The 20,564-nt window shown below is 44.3% G+C and overlaps 1 protein-coding gene across 2 annotated transcripts; it reads right to left on the reverse strand.

Moving 5' to 3' along the window:
• Positions 1-20,337, reverse strand: haus5 (HAUS augmin-like complex, subunit 5). 2 transcript variants are annotated; one of them, XM_034080110.1, is made up of 20 exons: positions 20,230-20,337; positions 19,978-20,076; positions 19,389-19,451; positions 19,196-19,228; positions 18,836-18,860; positions 18,174-18,306; positions 17,930-18,089; positions 16,212-16,308; positions 15,237-15,316; positions 15,089-15,134; positions 14,001-14,128; positions 13,837-13,915; positions 12,768-12,922; positions 11,069-11,231; positions 6,210-6,290; positions 4,288-4,433; positions 4,113-4,209; positions 1,621-1,759; positions 1,128-1,260; positions 1-257 (listed from the first exon to the last, which is right to left on the reverse strand). In XM_034080110.1, exons 2-20 carry the CDS (start codon positions 20,073-20,075, stop codon positions 155-157), a joined length of 1,959 nt encoding a protein of 652 aa, XP_033936001.1. In that variant the 5' UTR covers position 20,076; positions 20,230-20,337; the 3' UTR covers positions 1-154. The 2 variants fall into 2 exon arrangements, with proteins under 2 accessions (XP_033936001.1, XP_033936000.1); XM_034080109.1 differs by having other exon boundaries at positions 15,089-15,143.
• Positions 20,338-20,564: the final 227 nt, after the last annotated feature.

Below are 20,564 nucleotides of genomic sequence, written 5' to 3' on the forward strand. Positions count from 1 at the left end.
TGGATTCAAAATGATTTATTAGTGACTTATTTTACATGGTAAAACATCAACAGAGCCATGTGCATGATAAACACAGACGTGTGCATGGTCATTATGATACAGAAAGGTGCAGTTAGAAATCTCATTTATACTTTAAAACTATGAGGGTTCTCCGCTAAGAGGCTTTGGCAGCAAGTCTCCACCTCTGAAGCCACTGCTGGAAAGTCATCCCTCCTTTCTGGACCTCAGGGAGGACATGCTGGGCTGGCTGATCCCACCTACATTTGTAAAAACACAAAACAGATGCATGCTACCAGACTTCTGACTGAAGGCGTTCCCAAAGATTTTGAAGGGACTGTTGTTGTGTGTATATATTGATTGTTGTGCTTTTATTCATGTCTTGATGCGCCAGGGTCTATGCAGGAGTCCTGAAGTCACATTTAAGACCCTCCCCATACATGTTAAGACCTCATCGCCACTTTGAGTTCTAACCGGTTACCTTGGCGACACACTTCACCTCACATTGACTATACACAGTATTGATTGTCCTTCCTCCTTATCTTCCAACCATTTGGACGCAGACTTGCATTTCCCCATAACGATGTTGCTTAGCAACCGGCGTAAACGGACCGTCGCGCTATCAAGCAGTGAGCGTGCGATGTCCTGTTCAGACGACGTCAAACCCAACGGGATGCCATCAATAAACTCCACAGAATCTCACGACACGCCTACGCCATGACTACATTCAGGCAGACTGCAGAACACAACCTCTCTGGACCATTTAGATACTTATTGGAAACAAGCTACAAAAAGTAATACCTTGGGAAATGCCGTTTAATAGCCTTCATTTTCTCTAAATTGATTTATCAATTAATTTTTATATATATTTGTATTTCTGTATTTGGGATTGTGGGAAACGGTATTTCGATCTCTCCGTCTGTACACACAAACTGAAAGATTGACAATAAAGTTGACTTTGAGGTGTTCATTGACAGACATGCAAGTAAAGGTTTTAAAAGTTTAAAATGAATAAACAATGAAGTTAAACAGTTATCTCCATACACTGTTTTTAGCACTAACTGAACGCTAACTTCCATTTTTATGAAATTACACACTGTAAAAATGCACAAACTGGAAATGAGCCTTACCAGTAGGAGATGGCAGTCTTCACTTGGACCCCGTAAGAAAGGCCCTGGGCGCTTCGCTGCGTGAGGCCTCGGACTCTCGGGACCAGACACTCCAGAAGCTTCTGATCCTCCTCCGTCACTCTGGACAGCAGCGCTACGAGGCACAGGGTAGAGAAACAGTCGTTTGAGATGTTTGAAGTCATTCCCACGAATAGAATCTAATTCTGTGGGAAACACTGACGCTTATTGCTACTGGTGGATATATTAACTTTTGGATTAGATGGAACCACAACAGCTTAATGTTAACTAAGTAGCATGCATAAAACATATTAAAGATAACTAAATTACACAATTTACAAAATACACATCCTGTAACAGTTCTGAGGATTTAGCAGCCAGGTATATATTACACATTTATTAACGATATATATATATATATTGCCCCATTTAACAACAGAGAGATACAGCCCTTCCTTGTGTGTATTTTAATCATGATAAAACTTCTCCTGGTTACCTTTTTGATCCGGTGCATGCAGCAGCGCCGCCTCCTTCTGAGTGTCCTGCAGAGTAGCAGAGTGCAGCTGCAGCAACTGACGGAGAAAACGCAACTCCAGCTGCTGGGCGCGAGCCTGGGAACACAGCTCTTCTGGAGCCTGAGGTTTAAGAAGGAGACGATTCAGTCAGAGAAAGAACCGAGCGTTCACGAGGCCAGCAAATGTAATATAGAAACTCATTCGCAGCAGCCGATAAAGGTCAACTCGCTTTTCAGAACCACTCATGTAGCGTTTAAGGGTGGGTGTTCGAGAAGCTGAGACCAACACTTTTATTGGAATGCAATAAATGTTAATATCAATCATCAGTGGTCAGTGTTACGGTCTTTTCTCCACATTATGTCGAATGTATTAAATGCTTGCCCTGAGCTGCATAAGAGGGTCTTTGGACCCGGAGAGGTGGAGTTCTTGAAGTATCTTTGTAATTACATTTTGTTATCATTTCATATTCCAGCTATTCCTCAAAAAACATGTTTTGGATATCATGCCGTTCAAAGCTTTGATTTGCATTTTAAGAAATTGTAGTTTTTGTATTTCTACCCCAAGTGGGTCAAAAATGACCTGCATGCATTTCCTATGGGAACCTTTGATTCTTATTACCTGTTGCCGTCAGGAATACATTCACTGTGGGACACACAGACGACATCACAAGTGACACCTCTCAGGAAGATTATTTTACACAGCAAGATCTGATACCTGTCAGTATAATAATAATAATAATAATAATAATAATAATACATTATATTTGTATATGGCTTTTCAAGGACTCAACATCGCTTTACAATATAAGGGAAGGTTGGGGTGGGGGGTATCGGACTATCAAACTTGATCAACCGGCATGGATGGATGGGGGGGGCTACGAGTAGGCAAGAGGAGAAGAGATGAGTTTTGAAAAGGGACTGGAATACTGTGAGGGTCTCAGAATAGCGGAGATCTTTGCATCGATATGTTCAAAACGTTTTTTTCAAAATGTAAAAAAACGTCTAAAATTATAATAAGTGAAAAATAAAATATTTCTAGTGTGAACAAAAATATAATACTAAATATTATACAAGTGATTTTTCTAAACCAAAATGACAAAAATTGCATAAAAAGTTTACACACATTATTCAAATACGGGTCCGTTTTGAGCCACTTATGGAAGAGTGTAGGGTCCGGTCACTCGGGCATCGAAGGGTTAAAGATAATTACTCATTTATTAGATTAGATTTTGAACCACTTGAAAAAAGAGAAATGACTTTAATTAAAAAAGAATTACTAGAAAATAATGGTTGCTGCCAAAAGTGTGTCATGTTGCCGTTGGTCACCATGGAAACATTCATTAGCTAACAACGACATTATTGTTCTATTAATATAAAGGGAGGTCAGGTACTCTTTAAAGCAGCTGCTAGCTATGGGGACTTTTTACTGAAGTACACTTCAAAGCCTCTTTACTTTGACTTGAGTGAAGAAGTTTAGTCAGTACTTCTACTTTCACCAGAGTATCTTTAAACACGAGTATCTGTACTTCTACCTGAGTAAAGGACGTGTGTACTTCTACTTGAGTAAAGGTTGTGTGTACTTCTACTTGAATAAAGGATGTGTGTACTTGTACTTGAGTAAAGGATGTGTGTACTTGTACTTGAGTAAAGGATGTGTGTACTTGTACTTGAGTAAAGGATGTGTGTACTTCTACTTGAGTAAAGGATGTGTGTACTTGTACTTGAGTAAAGGATGTGTGTACTTGTACTTGAGTAAAGCATGTGTGTATTGTAGCATGTGTGTACTTGAACCCTCTCTGCCGAACCCACCCTGTACAGCGGGAACTCCAGAGTCCGGCCCAGGCTGCTGAAGGTCGGGGCCTGCTTGAGTAAAGCATGTGTGTACTTCTACCTGAGTAAAGGATGTGTGTACTTGTACTTGAGTAAAGGATGTGTGTACTTGTACTTGAGTAAAGGATGTGTGTACTTGTACTTGAGTAAAGGATGTGTGTACTTGTACTTGAGTAAAGCATGTGTGTACTTGTACTTGAGTAAAGCATGTGTGTACTTGTACTTGAGTAAAGGATGTGTGTACTTCTACCTGAGTAAAGGATGTGTGTACTTGTACTTGAGTAAAGGATGTGTGTACTTGTACTTGAGTAAAGCATGTGTGTACTTGTACTTGAGTAAAGCATGTGTGTACTTGTACTTGAGTAAAGGATGTGTGTACTTGTACTTGAGTAAATTATGTGTGTACTTGTACTTGAGTAAAGCATGTGTGTATTGTAGCATGCGTGTACTTGAACCCTCTCCGCCGGACCCACCCTGTACAGCGGGAACTCCAGAGTCCGGCCCAGGCTGCTGAAGGTCGGGGCCTACTTGAGTAAAGCATGTGTGTACTTGTACTTGAGTACAGGATGTGTGTACTTGTACTTGAGTAAAGCATGTGTGTACTTGTAGCATGCGTGTACTTGAACCCTCTCTGCCGGACCCACCCTGTACAGCGGGAACTCCAGAGTCCGGCCCAGGCTGCTGAAGGTCGGGGCCTGCAGGCGATGGAGGGACAGCCACGACGCAGCGATCCTCTGTCCCCTGAAACATGTGGGAAAGTACGGTTAACCCCTTCAGGTGTCAGGCCGCGTGTTCCGACAGTCGGTCCCGGCTGCTCACCCTTCAGTCGTCCTCCGGTCCAGAGCAGGGAGGGAAATGGTTCCCAGTTGTCGCGCCTCCTTTGAAATGCTGTTCCTCTGACTGCTGGCTGCAGAGGAGACGACTTCAAACTGAGGCACCAGCGTAGCGAGGACAAACTGCTGCAGCTGAATCAAAACAGAGGGAGAGAAACGACCAAGAGATGTTCAACGACGAGCTTTTTCTGTGAGGTGTTTTACGGTCAAGCTAATTTAAAGACATTCCTGTTTGGGCCGGCGTTTGGGTAAGCTTGATTTTATACGACATTTTTATTTTGTTGCATTGTGTTTTTATCGTGTTATATTTGTTTTATTTTTGATTGTGTTTCATTGTGTTTCGGTGCTTTTATGACTTCTTAACACGTGGCTTGTGTGGTCATTTATCATTGTACGATCCCTATGATGTTTGTGTTCGGGCGGCAGACACCCTATCCGTTTTTAAGAGTGCGCTGAAGACCTTCCTTTTTGATAAAGCTTATAGTTAGGGCTGATTAGATCCAGCCCCTAGTTTTGCTGATATAGGCTTAGTTAGTCGGGGGACATCTCACTTCTTCCTTCTCTCTGTCTCTACCTGTGTCCTCTCATGTTCCCATAAACCCAGCTTCCCCACATGTCTTTCTTTTTGGCGTCTATATACGCCGAGATCCGGACTCATGGAGGATCCTGCGGTCCTGTGTCCTGGATCGCGAGCCCTGGATCTTGAGTCGTGGCTGTGGTCCTGGATCATCGGTCCTGATGGATATCCTCGTGGATTCATCTTCCTATTATACACACATGCATTTCCAAACATCTGGACTACCTATGTTGCAAATGTATTATCTTTTCAATTTACACACGGCATCTATTGCACGTCTGTCCGTCCTGGGAGAGGGATCCCTCCTCTGTTGCTCTCCCTGAGGTTTCTCCCATGTTCCCTTAAACTGGGTTTTCTCTGGAAGTGTTTCCTTGTACGATGTGAGGGTCTAAGGACAGAGGGTCTGAGGACAGAGGGTCTGAGGACAGAGGGTCTGAGGACAGAGGGTCTAAGGACAGAGGGTCTAAGGACAGAGGGTCTGAGGACAGAGGGTGTCGTATTGTCATACTGATATTCTGTATAAACTGTAAAGACCACTGAGACAAACGTAACATTTCTGATATTGGGCTATAAATAAACATTGATTGATTGATTGATTGATTGATTGATTGATTGATGTTTTATTGTTTTATCAAGCACTTTGTGACTTTGTCTGTGAAAAGTAGGGCTGTGCAACTAATCAAATTCTAATCTCAATTACGATTTTGGCTTGCAACGATTACGAAAACAACGTAATCGAAATAAAACGATTATTATTTTTATTTAAAAAAGGTGCAAAAGAGGGGTAAGGAAAAGAGACGAAGGGACAGGAGACAAGGTAAGGGTAGAGAAGTTGAAAGGAAGAAAGACAGAGGAGAGGAGACAAGGGAACAGGGAACAAAGGGAGAAGAGAAAGGAGAGTAGAAAAGGGAGAAAACGACCAAAAGAGGAAATGAGGACAGAGGAGACATATTAGAGGAGGCCAGAGTTGAGGAGAGGGAAGGAGACTCACTCTCCCTCCTGATGATGATGAGTATTTTTATTTCGTTGAATTATACTTAAAGTTCACTTGGAATGGATGTTTTCAAAGTCAATGAATAATCGTTTTTAATAATCGTGATATCAATTATTGACCAAAATAATCGTGATTATGATTTTTGCCACAATCGAGCAGCCCTAGTGAAAAGCGCTTCATAAATAAACGTTCCTGACTTTTAGCCTAAAGAAGCCGAAGCGTTTCTTTCACCACAAAACGAAGCAGCTCTTATAAATAATCTCTTCACCAGAATCAGAAACGCTTTCCCCGCAGCCTCCTGAGACCGAGCAGGAGAAAGACTTGAGAGCATCCTCACCTCTCTATGCAGACGGATCAGCTCCGTCTTGGCCGTGGAGTTTCCTTTAATCAGACCTCTGATGTCTTCCTGTCTGAGAACCTGCAGACACAACAACAACAACAAGTTTCATGATATATGTTTGGAGAAACCAAAGTTCATTAAGGTTTGGGCAAATCAAGAAACATGCTCTCAAGCCTGGCGGTGACGGACTACGTTATTACTATCCGTCATCATCTGTTACCCCCCCCACGTCGGAGCCACATATGAAGTCTTTCTCTGTGTGCTACGGTACATGTTTTTGAGTCACGATAGGTGGTGGCGTGCCATTGGATTTGTGTGGTGACGTCTGCGGTTGTATCCGGTTGCTTTTACCTGCGCACTTTGTGATGGATGGAGGGGGAGTGAGCTGGAGAAGGACCATGTGTGTTGACCGCTGTGAAGCTGACCGTCGAGCGGCCCAGACCAAGCGAGGAGGCAGAGGCAGAACGTCCACAAATATAACCCGACGTAGGGGTGGGCGATATTGAAAAATATGTTATCACGATATTTTCAGGCAGTATCACGATAGACGATATATATCAGGATATTTTTTCATGTCGGTTATTATGGTTATTTTTCAAGTTACTTAACAGAACGAGCACCGACAAGGTGACAGAAACTAAAGCAAAAAGGAGTAACAGACCAACATAGCATTTCAAGCTGGTTTTATTTCTGAAATGAATCCCTGAATGAACAAGTGAGCAGTGAACATCAATAAACATGAAAAGGAGGGTAAAACATAACTAAGTAAAACATAAAACATCAATGAGGAAAAGTCAGTGCCAAACAATTAAAATGTAAACTTTAGACTTGAAGTGTAATAAAAGACTTTAGCATAACTGAAGGGAAAAACATAAAACGCCACAGCGTCAGTTATGTCTTTCCACCGTTTGCTAGTCTTTCCATCAGGAGCCCCTTTATGAAATGCCTGCCCTATGGTCGCTCGCTGAAAAGAAAGGGGGCGGGGACTTTGGGAGCGTGTCAAACAACTCGGACTGAACGAAAGCAGAGGTGCGCTGACATTGTGAAATCGATCGGGCTTGATATATGGTGAAATTAAAATCAGTAGGTGAGGCTGGGGGAGCGGGAGGGGAAGAGGCTCTCCGTCCGCTGTCATAGCCCCCTGCGCCGCGCACAGAGAGCCTCTTCCCCCCCCCGCTATTTTTTTTTTCCAATTTTTTTTATCACGATAGGACGATATCTCTGAAAAAGCATATCGTGGAGACCTAATATCGTCACGACGATATATATCGTCATATCGCCCACCCCTAACCCGACGTGGCATTTATTAAAATCATGGGCACAACGTTCACCTCCTCAATCCTGCGGTTCTCCTTGCACACATCCTGCAGCCACAAGGATCACACACACACACACACACACACACACACACACACACACACACACACACACACACACACACACACACCACACACACAGCACACACCACACACACACACACACACACACACACCACACACACACACACACACACACACACACACACACACACACACACACACACACACACACACACACACACACACACACACACACACACACACACACACACACACACACACACACAACACAGCCCTCTCAACAGACAGGGCAACAGAGCCTACATACACACACTCCAATCAGCACAACGAGACACAGGTGAGGAGGGAGGAGACAACACAGGACACCAGGTGAGGGGGGAGGAGACAACACAGGACACCAGGTGATGGGGGAGGAGACGACACAGGACACCAGGTGATGGGGGAGGAGACGACACAGGACACCAGGTGAGGGGGGAGGAGACACCACAGGACACCAGGTGCACACCGTCATCAGCCACAGACAACATATTCTGTGCAATCACGCTAATAAAGGGCCCTATCACCCGGCCCGAAGCCGTCAGTCCATAGGGACGAAGCCACCTTCGTCACAACCGCACGCATCTAGAGATGGACTATTGAATGCTTGCTTTGGAAAAAAACGCATACTGTTGGAAAGACTTCGTTCAGACACTTCGTTTGGAATATTACTGCCGCTATACCCCACTTACTGACGGTGCAGTACATGTTCACCTCATGACATGTGGTGCAGATGGAAGGTGTGTTCCTCCTGCAGTGACAGTGGACTTTATAAAAAAAAAAAAAGGCAGCAGCCATTGTGCCTAAACCGGCCAATCTGAACAATGACATTTTACAAAATAAAATATATGTAATGTCAGCAGAAACTCAGAGCTTGTTATGCTGTGTTCGTTATTCTCGTGTCCAGGAGAGAAGCTTCAAAGGAGATGAAATGGAGTCTCTGAGAAGGTTAAACGGTACTTTAATTAATAAAAAGGCGCGGGTGTGTTACAAGCAGGAGATTCAGAGAGGAGAGAAAGGCTGCAGCTTCCTCTCGCAGTCGAGGCCGTGAAGAAAAGAGCTCACAAGCCTTCGTCCTTCCCGCTTGCTGGCTGTTCGCCCCTCCTCTCTGGGAGCTGTAGAGACGTTCGTTCTCCTGTGTCCGATATCGCGTTAAACCGAGGATTTCGACATTTTACATTCTTTGCTTACTTCCACATGCCTTTTCTCCTCCTCATCTCTTTCATAACTTTATATGTAATACGTGTTAACGGCGTCAATAGCCACTTTAACGATACTAATGGGCGGTAGTCCCGGATGTCGTCATGAAGGATTTTCAGAATAAAAGCTTGGTATTGAGAACTTCCGTTTTTTTCCAGAATAAAATAGCATTTAAACTGACGGTATGTTTAAGGTACATTATGCCATAAAACATTGATTTTAATTTCTAACGGAGCCCGCCAAACTTTCAGCATCTCCCATAAAGACACTCTTAAGAATGGTCTGGCTTATTTGAAACGATTCTTTCACACACAGTGACGTCACGAGCTACCCACAATGCAACTCGCGCCATATATATATATATATATATATATATATATATATATATATATATATATATATAAATACGCCATTTTCCTGGAGGTGCAAATATAAACAGCTAGCTAACGTAGCCAGGCAGAGCGCACTAGTTTTTTTTTTTCTGAATGAATGACCGAAGAAATCGCCGCATGTCTTCAGATTACATCTCTGGACTGGAGGGGTGTGCTCGAGGTCGCTACCAGCGTGAACTAGAGCTGTGTGGGTTGTCGGATCGCCCTTACAGACTGCCTGCAGATGGAAACACGACCCTCGACAGTGGCCTTTGTCGATTTTGACTGCATCTACGCCTATCTTCTGGAAACACCAGGTGAACACCCCACCTGTCACAATAATATTATCATGCCATTGCATATATGTGGTATTTTAGAGTTGACTAGATATTGATTAAGGCAATAGACTAGGATATTCTGCTTGCACCTCGCGTGAAATGGCGGATACCGGAAGTACGGTGTCGCACTCGGCCCAATACCCGTATGTGTGTGTGAAAGAATTATATCTGCATGTTTCTTCAAGAGACTGTTCTGACCCTGGGTGATTGGCTGCATTCAACATGCTGATTGGTCCACCTGAGGAGACAGGAGAAACCTGTTGTTCACCTTTACTTTGTAAATAATGCAGTCTGTTCAATAGACGTGCTTTGAGTGAGAAACCCTTTGTGTTTGAACCCATTTTTCTCCTGTTTTTCTGGTAAGAAGCTTGTATTTTGTTTTATTTGTTTTGTTAGGCAAGTTTAAGGAAATTCTGTAAAGATGTTTTTAGTTTGTTATGTTGGGGTCGTCCAAGCCCCCAGGAGGTGCGCCGGACTCTGAGGGAAATATTCATTGTGGCCAAACGGCGGTACTACACTTCCGTATCAGTCGCTGGGCCCGGAAACACTTTTCCCCATTGACTAACATCGGGAAAGAGACGTCTGTAAATCGTTGGATAATTGTTTTTAAACTAAATACCGAGTATGAACACTTGTATAGCCCTTATTAAAAACATTCGGTCCTCAAGTTGTAAAATGTGCTAATAACGTTATTCTGAGTTATTTCCCTCGGCATTATGAACGCGCATCCAACCCACGGGACCGCGCCGCCCGGCACGTTCATGTGACGTGTTCAGTACTACATGAGTTTTACCTTTACCCATGGACGCACAATAAGAACGGATGATATGAATACCGTACTTTTCGGACTACAAAGCGCACCTGCATATGAGCCGCAGCAGCTAAATTGTCCGTCTGTCTTGCTCTCGTTCTGTCTCTCGGTTCCACTTTTACTTTGGCGCGCGACCTGTCTCACTCTTTTCCGGCCTCCAGCTTTTCCTGCTGGAGCCCGCCGCTTAAAGGTGGCGGGCGCGGACCGGTCCTAGAGCCCATAGAGTTAAAGGTGGTTAATTTTACCTGTAAAACCCATAGATTTAGGAGGTTCCCTAGTGGCCGTCAGCTGTACAAAAAAAATGGGGGGAAAAGTCGCGGCCTTATAGTCCGAAAAGTACGGTATTTTTGTGACGTTTCACTCTCTCAAAAGTTGGGCCATTTTGTCTTCATGCGCCAATGAGCAGCTCTCATAGGAAGGAACGCGGCCCGCCTCCCACGCCCTATCCAGTTCTTATTATATATCCATGGGGTTGTCCAACCGCTTTATTTAGTTTATTAAATCTCAAAAAGCTGATTTCCTGTGTCATTGGCCATTTCTTGGGAGTAGGAAGAGTGCAATTTTGTGCTGCGCCTAGGTTCCCCTCGACCGGGGCGCAACAAGACCGAATTAGCAGCTGTTTTTCAGACAAAGTGAATAACGTAAAGTCGCGATGGATCGCTCTCAGTCAGTGATCTAATCCTCTAAAACATGACGCTTGCCTTCAGATGTTCCCGTCTTTATTTCGATAAGATCTGTCGTATTGACGCTTTGCTCTCACCACGAGCTGTCTGAAGTCCAGGATGCTCTGCCACTGGCTGTGCAGACTCCTGAGCGCCTCCTGCCGGCTCCTGGCCTGCTGGTCCAGCTGGATGCAGCGCTCTCTGATGTGATCCCGCGCTGCAGCCCGCATCACAACCTGCAGCTCCACCTCCAGAGCCGACCTGCCCGCATGGAGGAAAGAACGGAAGATCACCTCAGTCACTAACTTCCCTGTAAGCTATTCAAATGGATTGCAAATGTAAGAAAGGCTGTCGTATATTCATCCATTCTAGTCTACCTCAGACGCTCACATCCAGCACCAGACACTTTTCACGCTGCTACGGACAGTCTGGCACCAAAGATATTGAAGTGACTGTTATTTTGTTTATATTGATTGTTGTGCTTTTATTTATGTCTTAATGTTTCTGTTGATATACATACATATTTTTATATATATTTGTTTTTCTATTTGGGATTGTGGGAAACGGTATTTCGATCTCTCTGTCTGTACACACAAACTGAAAGTTGACTTTGACTTCCAGACTAGACTTAAAACCGTGTCATGTCAAATTTGTGTGAAGACTGTAGTTTCTATATATTTATTGTAGTGCCTTTTTTTTAAATAATAATAATAATAATACATTGCATTTCAAAGCGCTTTTTCAGGTGCTCAAAGACGCTTTACAGTGGTGATAAAACATGATAAAATAGAATTTAAAAGTTATTAGAACAGCAATACAGCATAATTCACAGATGAAAAGCCAGTCTGAAGAGGTGTGTTTTGGTCAGTAATTATTATTATTCTTTGGGACAGTGAGAAACGTCATTACGGTCCCCCTGTTTGCACCACGAATACAGATACATTGATAATACAGTTGACTTTGACAAAGCAACAAAAAATCCCCCCAAAAAACAGACTTATTGAGAAAAATGAAAAACATTGAAGCAGTGGAAATGCTTGACAATGATGAGCTGCAACTACAACATATTTCTGACCACAGAGAGGCGAAGTCCCTCCCTTTCCTCCATGGACCTTATTTCAGAAAAAGTATGTATTGAAGTCGATGGAGAGAGAAACGTTATCTTTCGATCCCGTTTGAATTCTGCCACGAGTTACACACATGATGTTTGTCAATTTAAAAGATCATTTTGCAAGTCAAAAAAATAGAACTGTGAAGTAACACTTTGTGTGAAACTGCTCAATGAACTACATCTCCCATCATGCACCACACACCCAGACGGCGTCACGTTGAAACATTTCACTTCTTTCTCTCAGAACGAGGCGGAAAGTATTAAAAGAGGTGGAAATCACTCCGAGTCTGGGCGCGTTGAGAGCTGTGCACACACAAGGGGAGTGAGTCGGTTCCTGAGAGCCAGCATGCGGGACCGGGACTCTGGGAGTTGTAGTCTTTCTAGTTGCGTATTTTTCATAGTCTTTTATTTCAACAGTTTTACGACAAACTGTGACTTTTTTTACTCGGAAATTATTTGTTAAGATTGAGAAACATCATGTGTGTAACTCGTGGCACAATTCAAACGGGATCGAGAGATAATCTTTCTCTCCATCGACTTCAATACATACTTTTTCAGAAATAAGGTCCCCTGGGGCGGAAGTAGACGGGCGGGACTTCGCCTCTCTATAGCAAAGACCAATTAGCCAGGCATCTACAGGTCTACCCATCTATCATTCATCCTGGTGTCACAGCGAGTTCGCTTACAGAGCCAAGGTGTCGTTGTGGAGCTCCTCAGTGATGCCGGACACCTCCTGCTCCGCCTCCCTCCGTCGAACCTGCAGCTGGTTCTGGATCAGCTGGACTCTGGAGCGGGTCAGAGCCAGCTGCACCAAACTCTGCTCCACCTCCTCCCAAGCATCCTGAAATCAGATTTTGGTAACACTTTACATCACAGGTCCCGTATTATGCATCAACATATCACAGGTCTCAGATATATACAGAGCCTGTCTCTGATTGGCTGAAACACCAAACAGATCATTGCAGCATTACCCATAATCCCCTCTGTTTCAGCCCTGTTTCCAAAGTGCTGATTCTCTGTCTGTTACTTTAGATGAGAATAAGGAGCCCCTCCCCACGCCCCTCTGAGAGACATCTGGTTACTATGGTAACTGCCCCAGTTCCTAAACTGTAATGGAGAAGAGACATGAAGAAGAGGGGACACATGTTGATGTAGAAGAGACATGAAGAAGAGGGGACACATGTTGATGTAGAAGAGACATGGAGAAGAGGGGACACATGTTGATGAAGAAGAGACATGAAGAAGAGGGGACACGTGTTGATGTAGAAGAGACATGGAGAAGAGGGGACACATGTTGATGTAGAAGAGACACGAAGAAGAGGGGACACATGTTGATGTAGAAGAGACATGTAGAAGAGGGGACACATGTTGATGTAGAAGAGACATGGAGAAGAGGGGACACATGTTGATGTAGAAGAGACACGAAGAAGAGGGGACACATGTTGATGTAGAAGAGACATGAAGAAGAGGGGACACATGTTGATGTAGAAGAGACATGGAGAAGAGGGGACACATGTTGATGGAGAAGAGACATGAAGAAGAGGGGACACATGTTGATGTAGAAGAGACATGGAGAAGAGGGGACACATGTTGATGTAGAAGAGACATGAAGAAGAGGGGACACATGTTGATGTAGAAGAGACATGGAGATGAATATTAGCAGTATATTGACTGTGTGTGTGTGTGGTGTGTGTGTGTGTGTGTGTGTGTGTGTGTGTGTGTGTGTGTGTGTGTGTGTGTGTGTGTGTTCAATACCTCCAAGAGACTCTTAACAGACGGCAGATCGCCCTCTTCTGCCGACATGTCCAGAAGGCGATTGCTTTCATAGCGGAACCTGTGATGAATATAAAAGGTGTAAACTTAACACCGAAAGCGTCTCTTAGTTTCAAAGCCGGAGAGAACATCAACAAAGAGTTTACTTTAGATCGGTCACGTCCCGCATCACGTTCAGAGCCGAGAGCTTCTCCTCCAGGTGCTGCTGCTCTCTGGAGGCCAAACACTGCAAAGCTGAGAGGATGTGGCTCGGAGGGTAGCCGCCCAGCAGGCTCTGATCACATGACGAGAAACATTATTATTCAAAGTGTGAGAGTGTCTCTCGTCCTAAAACCCGGAAGACAGTTAGCATTTTACCACTTCCTGTTCCCTCTCTCAGAGCCAATGGGATCTCTCCGTAGGGTTTAGGAAACTATCTGAACTAAGGTCTGTGGCTGAATAGGACTACAGAAGTTGTCGAGGCCGTCGTACGTCATTACGCCGAACACGTGAACACTCCTCTGAGCTAGTTTCTGTTCTGCTTGAAAGCAAGTCCCTGCCTCCTGCAGAGTGTTCAAACAGACGCTTCAACACGAGGACAAAGCGCCTCACCAGTCTGGTCCTCTGAGCGGCAGGAATACTCGTCTGGTAGTACTGCAAGAGACGGATCAAGTCGGATAATCTCCACACGTCTATCCTACTTTTATAATTTTCTAATCATAAATCTAGTCGCCAGAAGCTAAATGCTAACGTGATGCTATCGAGGAGCTACAGCCGGGTCGCTGCTTCAACGCCACGCCGACTTCAGATCCAGATTCAAACACAGATTCTCGATGGAACGAGTTGAAGCGTCTGTTGGAACACTTTGCAGGAGGCAGGGACTGGCTTTCAAGCAGAACAGAAACTAGCTTAGAGGAGTGTTCACGTGTTCGGCGTACGACGGCCTCCACGACTTCTGTAGTCCTGTTCAGCCGCTTGGTAACAACCATCGTTTCTCAGACACGTCCACTCTTCAGAAATCACTGCTGATGGTTTAATGTCGTGGAACAAAACGTGATCCGTCTCTTCGATGCGTCTCAACCTCAGACCTTAGTTCAGATAGTTTCCTAAACCCTACGGAGAGATCCCATTGGCTCTGAGACGAGGGAACCGGAAGGAGTGTACTTCCTGGTTTTAGGACGAGTCACCGTGTCCCTCTCTTCACAGTAAACGAGAGGGCAAAACATGTAGAGAAATGTGCTCAAAATATAGAAACCTCCACAGCACTCAGCCAGTACTGGAACACGGCGGTCCTCTGCTCTCTGCTCGTACTGCCCGGAGACACGGACAGAATTCATTCAAGAGAATAAAAAGGTTGTCAAGCGTAGTGTGTTCAATACGGTATCTCTCGTGGTAGCTCTTACCGTTTGGACGTTGTCTTCAGCTCGTCTTGCAGAGACTGGTAGAAGCGGACTCTGCATTCGCACAGCTCTCTCACTTCATGCTGTCAAAGAATAATTAAATATGACGACTCCTTTAATCGGCTCAGAAAGATATGGGTCTACTTTCGTCATATTTAGGTTACACGTCCAAAGATATTTAGATTCCAGCTTTTTTTTTTACAGGATATATTTTACTGCCGCTGCTGCGTCTGTAAAGCCGGTGTGTCCTTGGGCAAGACACTTCACCTGAACTTGCTCCTGTGGGTATTGTCCACAGTTTCTGACCATTGCATGTATGATATACGTGTAATGTGTGTATATGTAAAGCGCTTTGAGTCATTGGAAAAGCGCTATAAGGAATTATTATTATTATTACTTCTAACTTCAAGCTACTGAACACAATTGTTAAATGTATATCGTACACTATATTTATATGTTTAGTAGATTGGTATATTACAGAGTATTCTAATTATACTGTGTATCTTATAGTGTTTACTCCTCTCTCTGATTATATGTATTTTTGACTGAGAATATGTATAAATAGTTTTTATATTTAAAATGTTTCATCTTTATTTTATTTGTATTTTATTCTATTTTTAAGTAATTGTGTAATTCTTGGAGATTGACCGTCGTAATGCTGCTGTGACCAAAACTATTTCCCAACTTGGAATGGATAAATATCTATCCATCATCCATCTTACAGCTGTCAAGTTAACATCAATCTATTGTGTGGAAGTGGAGAAGATGCAAAAAGAAACAACCAGAAGTTATGCATTGCCGTTTCCCACGTAAAATGACATATTGCACTACAATAAAAACATTCCCCAAACACTCACACTCAGACCGAACGAGGGACGTGAACTGAGTGCAGTATATAGTAACTAAACATTCCTCACACAACCCATGTTTAGCTGTTGTGTGAGTCGGCCTGTTCACGCAGACTGAAGCAGCTCTTACCAGGACTTGTGCCTCTGCTGCCGCTTTGGAGTTCAGGTGGTCGCCATCACTGCGGCTCGAGGGCTTTTTATCAAACAGCACCTCGACCTCTGCTTTCCTGCAAAACACAACTCTTACTCACGTTCATGATGGAGGAGTGTCGCATGCTCCAAGGAAGAACCGTTTACAGTGTGTGGTAGTGTTGAACGGTGTACCGATACTTGAAAGGTACCGCGATACCCTGCCGTTAAAAACGTTACGATTCCTCCGTTTCATTAGTATCGGTACTTTAAGAATGACGGGGGAAAGTACTCCGGTGAGAAAGCGCCGTTTTAATAAGAGCCGTGTGTGTTCAGCGCTCTGCTTCCACTCCCTGCACTGCAGCCGTGCCTGAAGTCCCACCCCTCTCAAGCACGCTCTACGTGCCTCCCCTCTCAAGCACGCTCTAAGTCCCTCCCCTCTCAAGCACGCTCTAAGTCCCTCCCCTCTCAAGCACGCTCTAAGTCCCTCCCCTCTCAAGCACGCTCTAAGTCCCTCCCCTCTCAAGCTCGCTCTAAGTCCCTCCCCTCTCAAGCACGCTCTAAGTCCCTCCCCTCTCAAGCACGCTCTAAGTCCCTCCCCTCTCAAGCACGCTCTAAGTCCCTCCCCTCTCAAGCACGCTCTAAGTCCCTCCCCTCTCGTGCACGCTCAAGTGCCTCCCCTCTCTCGTGCACGCGCTAGCTGCCAGAGCATGTGAGAAAGCGAGAAGCATGGCTGCAAGTGGGAGTGCAACTGCCGCTGCGCCTCGGCTTGTTGACAACAAAGACGCCAGAAGCGAAAAACAAAAAAGTTGTTTATAGATGATGCTTAATTTAATACAAATTATAGTCATATATTTTATTTATTGTTCTCATTGTTTATAAGTTTGTGTTCTGGTTCTGGTGTGAAATAAAGCACAATAATTACATTTAAAACTGTTTCCCTTTTTTTAAGAAAAGTATCGAAAAAGAATCGGAATCGCAATTCTTGACTTGGTATCGGTATCGAAACCAAAATGTTGGTATCGTGACAACACTAGTGTGGAGTGGATCCGAGTAACGGCGAGGATACAAGCATTAGGCATCACTAATTAACGGGTGTACATTTTCAAGATTAGAATGAGTTCTCGACCAGGAAGACCCAAAGAAACGGGTATTAGCTTCTGGCTGCGTTTCCGCCGGGGGGGCGTCTTGCCGTCACGCGACGCTCGTATTCAGCTCGGAACGCCCTGAACGCGAGCCGAGGGCGTCCAAAAAAATAAATAATTTGAGAGAAGATCGAGTTTTTATCGCTTGAAATGACGAAAAGGAAAAAGGACGAGGACATCCCTCTGTTGGAGGGGCGAAGGAGTCTGGTGGGATTATTTTCGCTGCCAGCAAAGCGCGTTCCTGTGACGGAAAAAAACAAAACACCGCCGCGTCTTCCAAGGACCGTGCAAGGAGGGGTGTCCCTGTCGGCAGGGAGACGTATAAAGGACGGCGAAATTCAAAATTCAAGTCACGTCACCCCCCGCTCTTGGACGCCCTCTCAGCCCTGGTCTGGCGGAAACACTGACTTCGGGTCTGTATGCACTAAGAAATACACGTCCTTTATCAAAGTTAGAGGAATGACGGCCAGACTTAAGGGAAGGACCATCAGCATCAGAAGCCATGGTCTTCATGTAAGTCAGAGTCACTCTACTTCATATTTATGTTACTTCAACTCTCAATGATCTGCCTTACCTGGACATTTGTTCCAGAGTCTGGCAGTGCCCGCTGATCTTCTGTGTGTCATCAGAAAGCTCCTGGCGGCCCACAATGCAACGCTGCCTGAAGGCCTGCAGCAGCATCTCTCTGCGCCGGCTGTCCTCCACCTGAGCCCAGGTACGGCTGACGGACTGCTCTGTTGGTGAAGAGCAGAACAACACCAGTGCAGGCTTTCTGTTTGAGAGCACCGCGGGTCGCTCAGACACTGAGAGGAACTCACCTTGTGTCGCCAGCTGCTCCTCCGTCCCGCTGATCTGAGAGTCCAGGTGACTGATCTCGGACTTCAGCTGCTCGATCTTCCTCTGGAGGTCTTTCTGCTTAGCGGCTTCACTCTGGCCCTCAGTCTGCTTCAACTGAGCAGATCAACACACATGTCAGTTTATCTGTGGCTTTATGACTGGAAATGTAAAATGAATCACTCAAGATTAATCAAGTATCACCTTAAAGGTGGGGTAGGTACGAATGGAGAAACCAGCTCGAGTGCGCTAGAATTTGAAAGTACGCAGCCGGAAAAAATCTGCCACTTCCTTCAGACTTCCTCACAGAGCCCCTCCCCCAACACACACGAACGCGCACATGACCAATGAGGGCACGAGATCAGTCTGTGCCCAGATGGAAGGCTGACAGGCAGGTAGGCCATCCAGTTACTTTAGCCGGCTCAGATGATTGGTCGTGCTTTTTACAGCGCCACGGCTTCCACAGATGAGATATTTGTATGGATTTATTGTCAAAGCATTTCATTTATTAATTGCTATCGGGATGTTAAGAGCATTCCATGGAATATATCAAGTGTTTCTGAAGTGAACTACCTACCCCACCTTTAAGCTGGGATAACATGAAATAGAAAATAGCAACAAGAAAGAAAATCAAGTTTGAGCTTACCTCTTTGTCTTGAATAACTTTGTACCTTGAAGATCATTATGTTAAGGAAATCAATGGATACATGGATACATGCAACACACACACACACACACACACACACACACACACACACACACACACACACACACACACACACACACACACACACACACACACACACACACACACCACACACACACCACACACACACACACACACACACACACACACACACACACACACACACACACACACGACTATATTCTGTCTGTGTTATCTCTTACTCACATTTAGAAGAGCAGCTACCCACATGTGTGCATGAATTGCCACAGCCAATGTAAGGTGGCTTTAAAATCATTAAATGTGGACACGAAAGGATACCACTGCAGATTGCCACGCATGATCCTGACATTCCTGGGAAAACAAACAAAACGTCAGAAATCTTAACCCATTGCAATTAAGCAGTTTCTGACAAGACTAAGGAGGATTGAGTGAGCTCTGGGATGATCCGCGTGGCTACATTACTAGGAAATGTATTGAGGAACATCAGAAACATCAGAACTGGAAGCCTTACCTCTGTTGAAAAACATGTTGGATGACATATTTCCATATTGACTCCCCTGTCCCGATGCAGAGCCTGGAGAACAAATGATCAGCTTTACAATTGTTCAACAATGCGACATTTAGCTTCAACTGTGAGAAACATCAATACATATTCTCTTTGACTGGGTTTATGTATGCCCTATATGCACCAAGACAAATTCCTCGTATGTGTAAACCTACTTGGCAATAAACCTGTTTCTGACTCTGATTTCTGATTCAGATATGTTCTGCTTTCTAAAATGCCAATAAGGGTCATGTTTATTTTGCATAGAGGTGAGAATATGGTCATGGTGGTGTTGTTGTAGTTGGTTGCATTGTCATGAGAGGTGTTTCCATCATTGTGTCCCGTTCATTCGTACACATAATGGAGAACATCAAAATAGAAACACCTCCCAGTATAATGTAATCCTGTACAACACTGAAAACTACAAATAAATCCCACGTTCCCCATAATGTCAACACAAACTGAACATTACCAAGTACAATTTATGTCAGAGCTGTTGTACTGCTTTGCAGGTTGCTACTTAGTGTACATTTAAGACAGTAAAGATGATACCCACATTTTAAAGTTGCTGTTATTTGGCAGGCTGTCCGGGGGCAGATTGAACTCCTCTGTCGCCCAACGTCTTAAGTCCCGAACAAGACTTCTGTCCACCATCCTGTCAGAAAACACAACGTAAACAACTTGAACAGAGCTAATACTAGCCTGTAAAGCTAGCTACTACCGAGCTAAAGCTACTGAATTCCCATCAGATAGCTTAGTTAGCTTCAACCTTTGACCACGGTTAGATTATTAAAGCCCTCGTACTTACTCCGCTCGTGCAGAAAATGCTTCTTTATTTAAATACACGTTAATTCAGTCGGTGATGAAAATGTTTTGAAATCTCAAAGATTTTCAACTTCCCGCCCGTTTTACAGTATTTCCGGTTCAGCGTTTCCGGTGACACAGCGCTTCGGTTTTTTTATGTATTAACTTTATGTAATTTTATATTACTTTATATGTCTATCCCTGATGCGAAATTGTTTGTATGCAAAATTAATTATGTTCATATATATTCGTGAATAAATAAGAAAAGAATAGGTGTTGGTCTGTTGCATGAGAATAACATATCCGTCACTTCCGGGCAAAAAGTACGGCTCCGCCCAC

This window comes from Pseudochaenichthys georgianus, unplaced genomic scaffold (genome assembly GCF_902827115.2).
Source record: "Pseudochaenichthys georgianus unplaced genomic scaffold, fPseGeo1.2 scaffold_891_arrow_ctg1, whole genome shotgun sequence".
Taxonomy (NCBI): Eukaryota; Metazoa; Chordata; class Actinopteri; order Perciformes; family Channichthyidae; genus Pseudochaenichthys; species Pseudochaenichthys georgianus.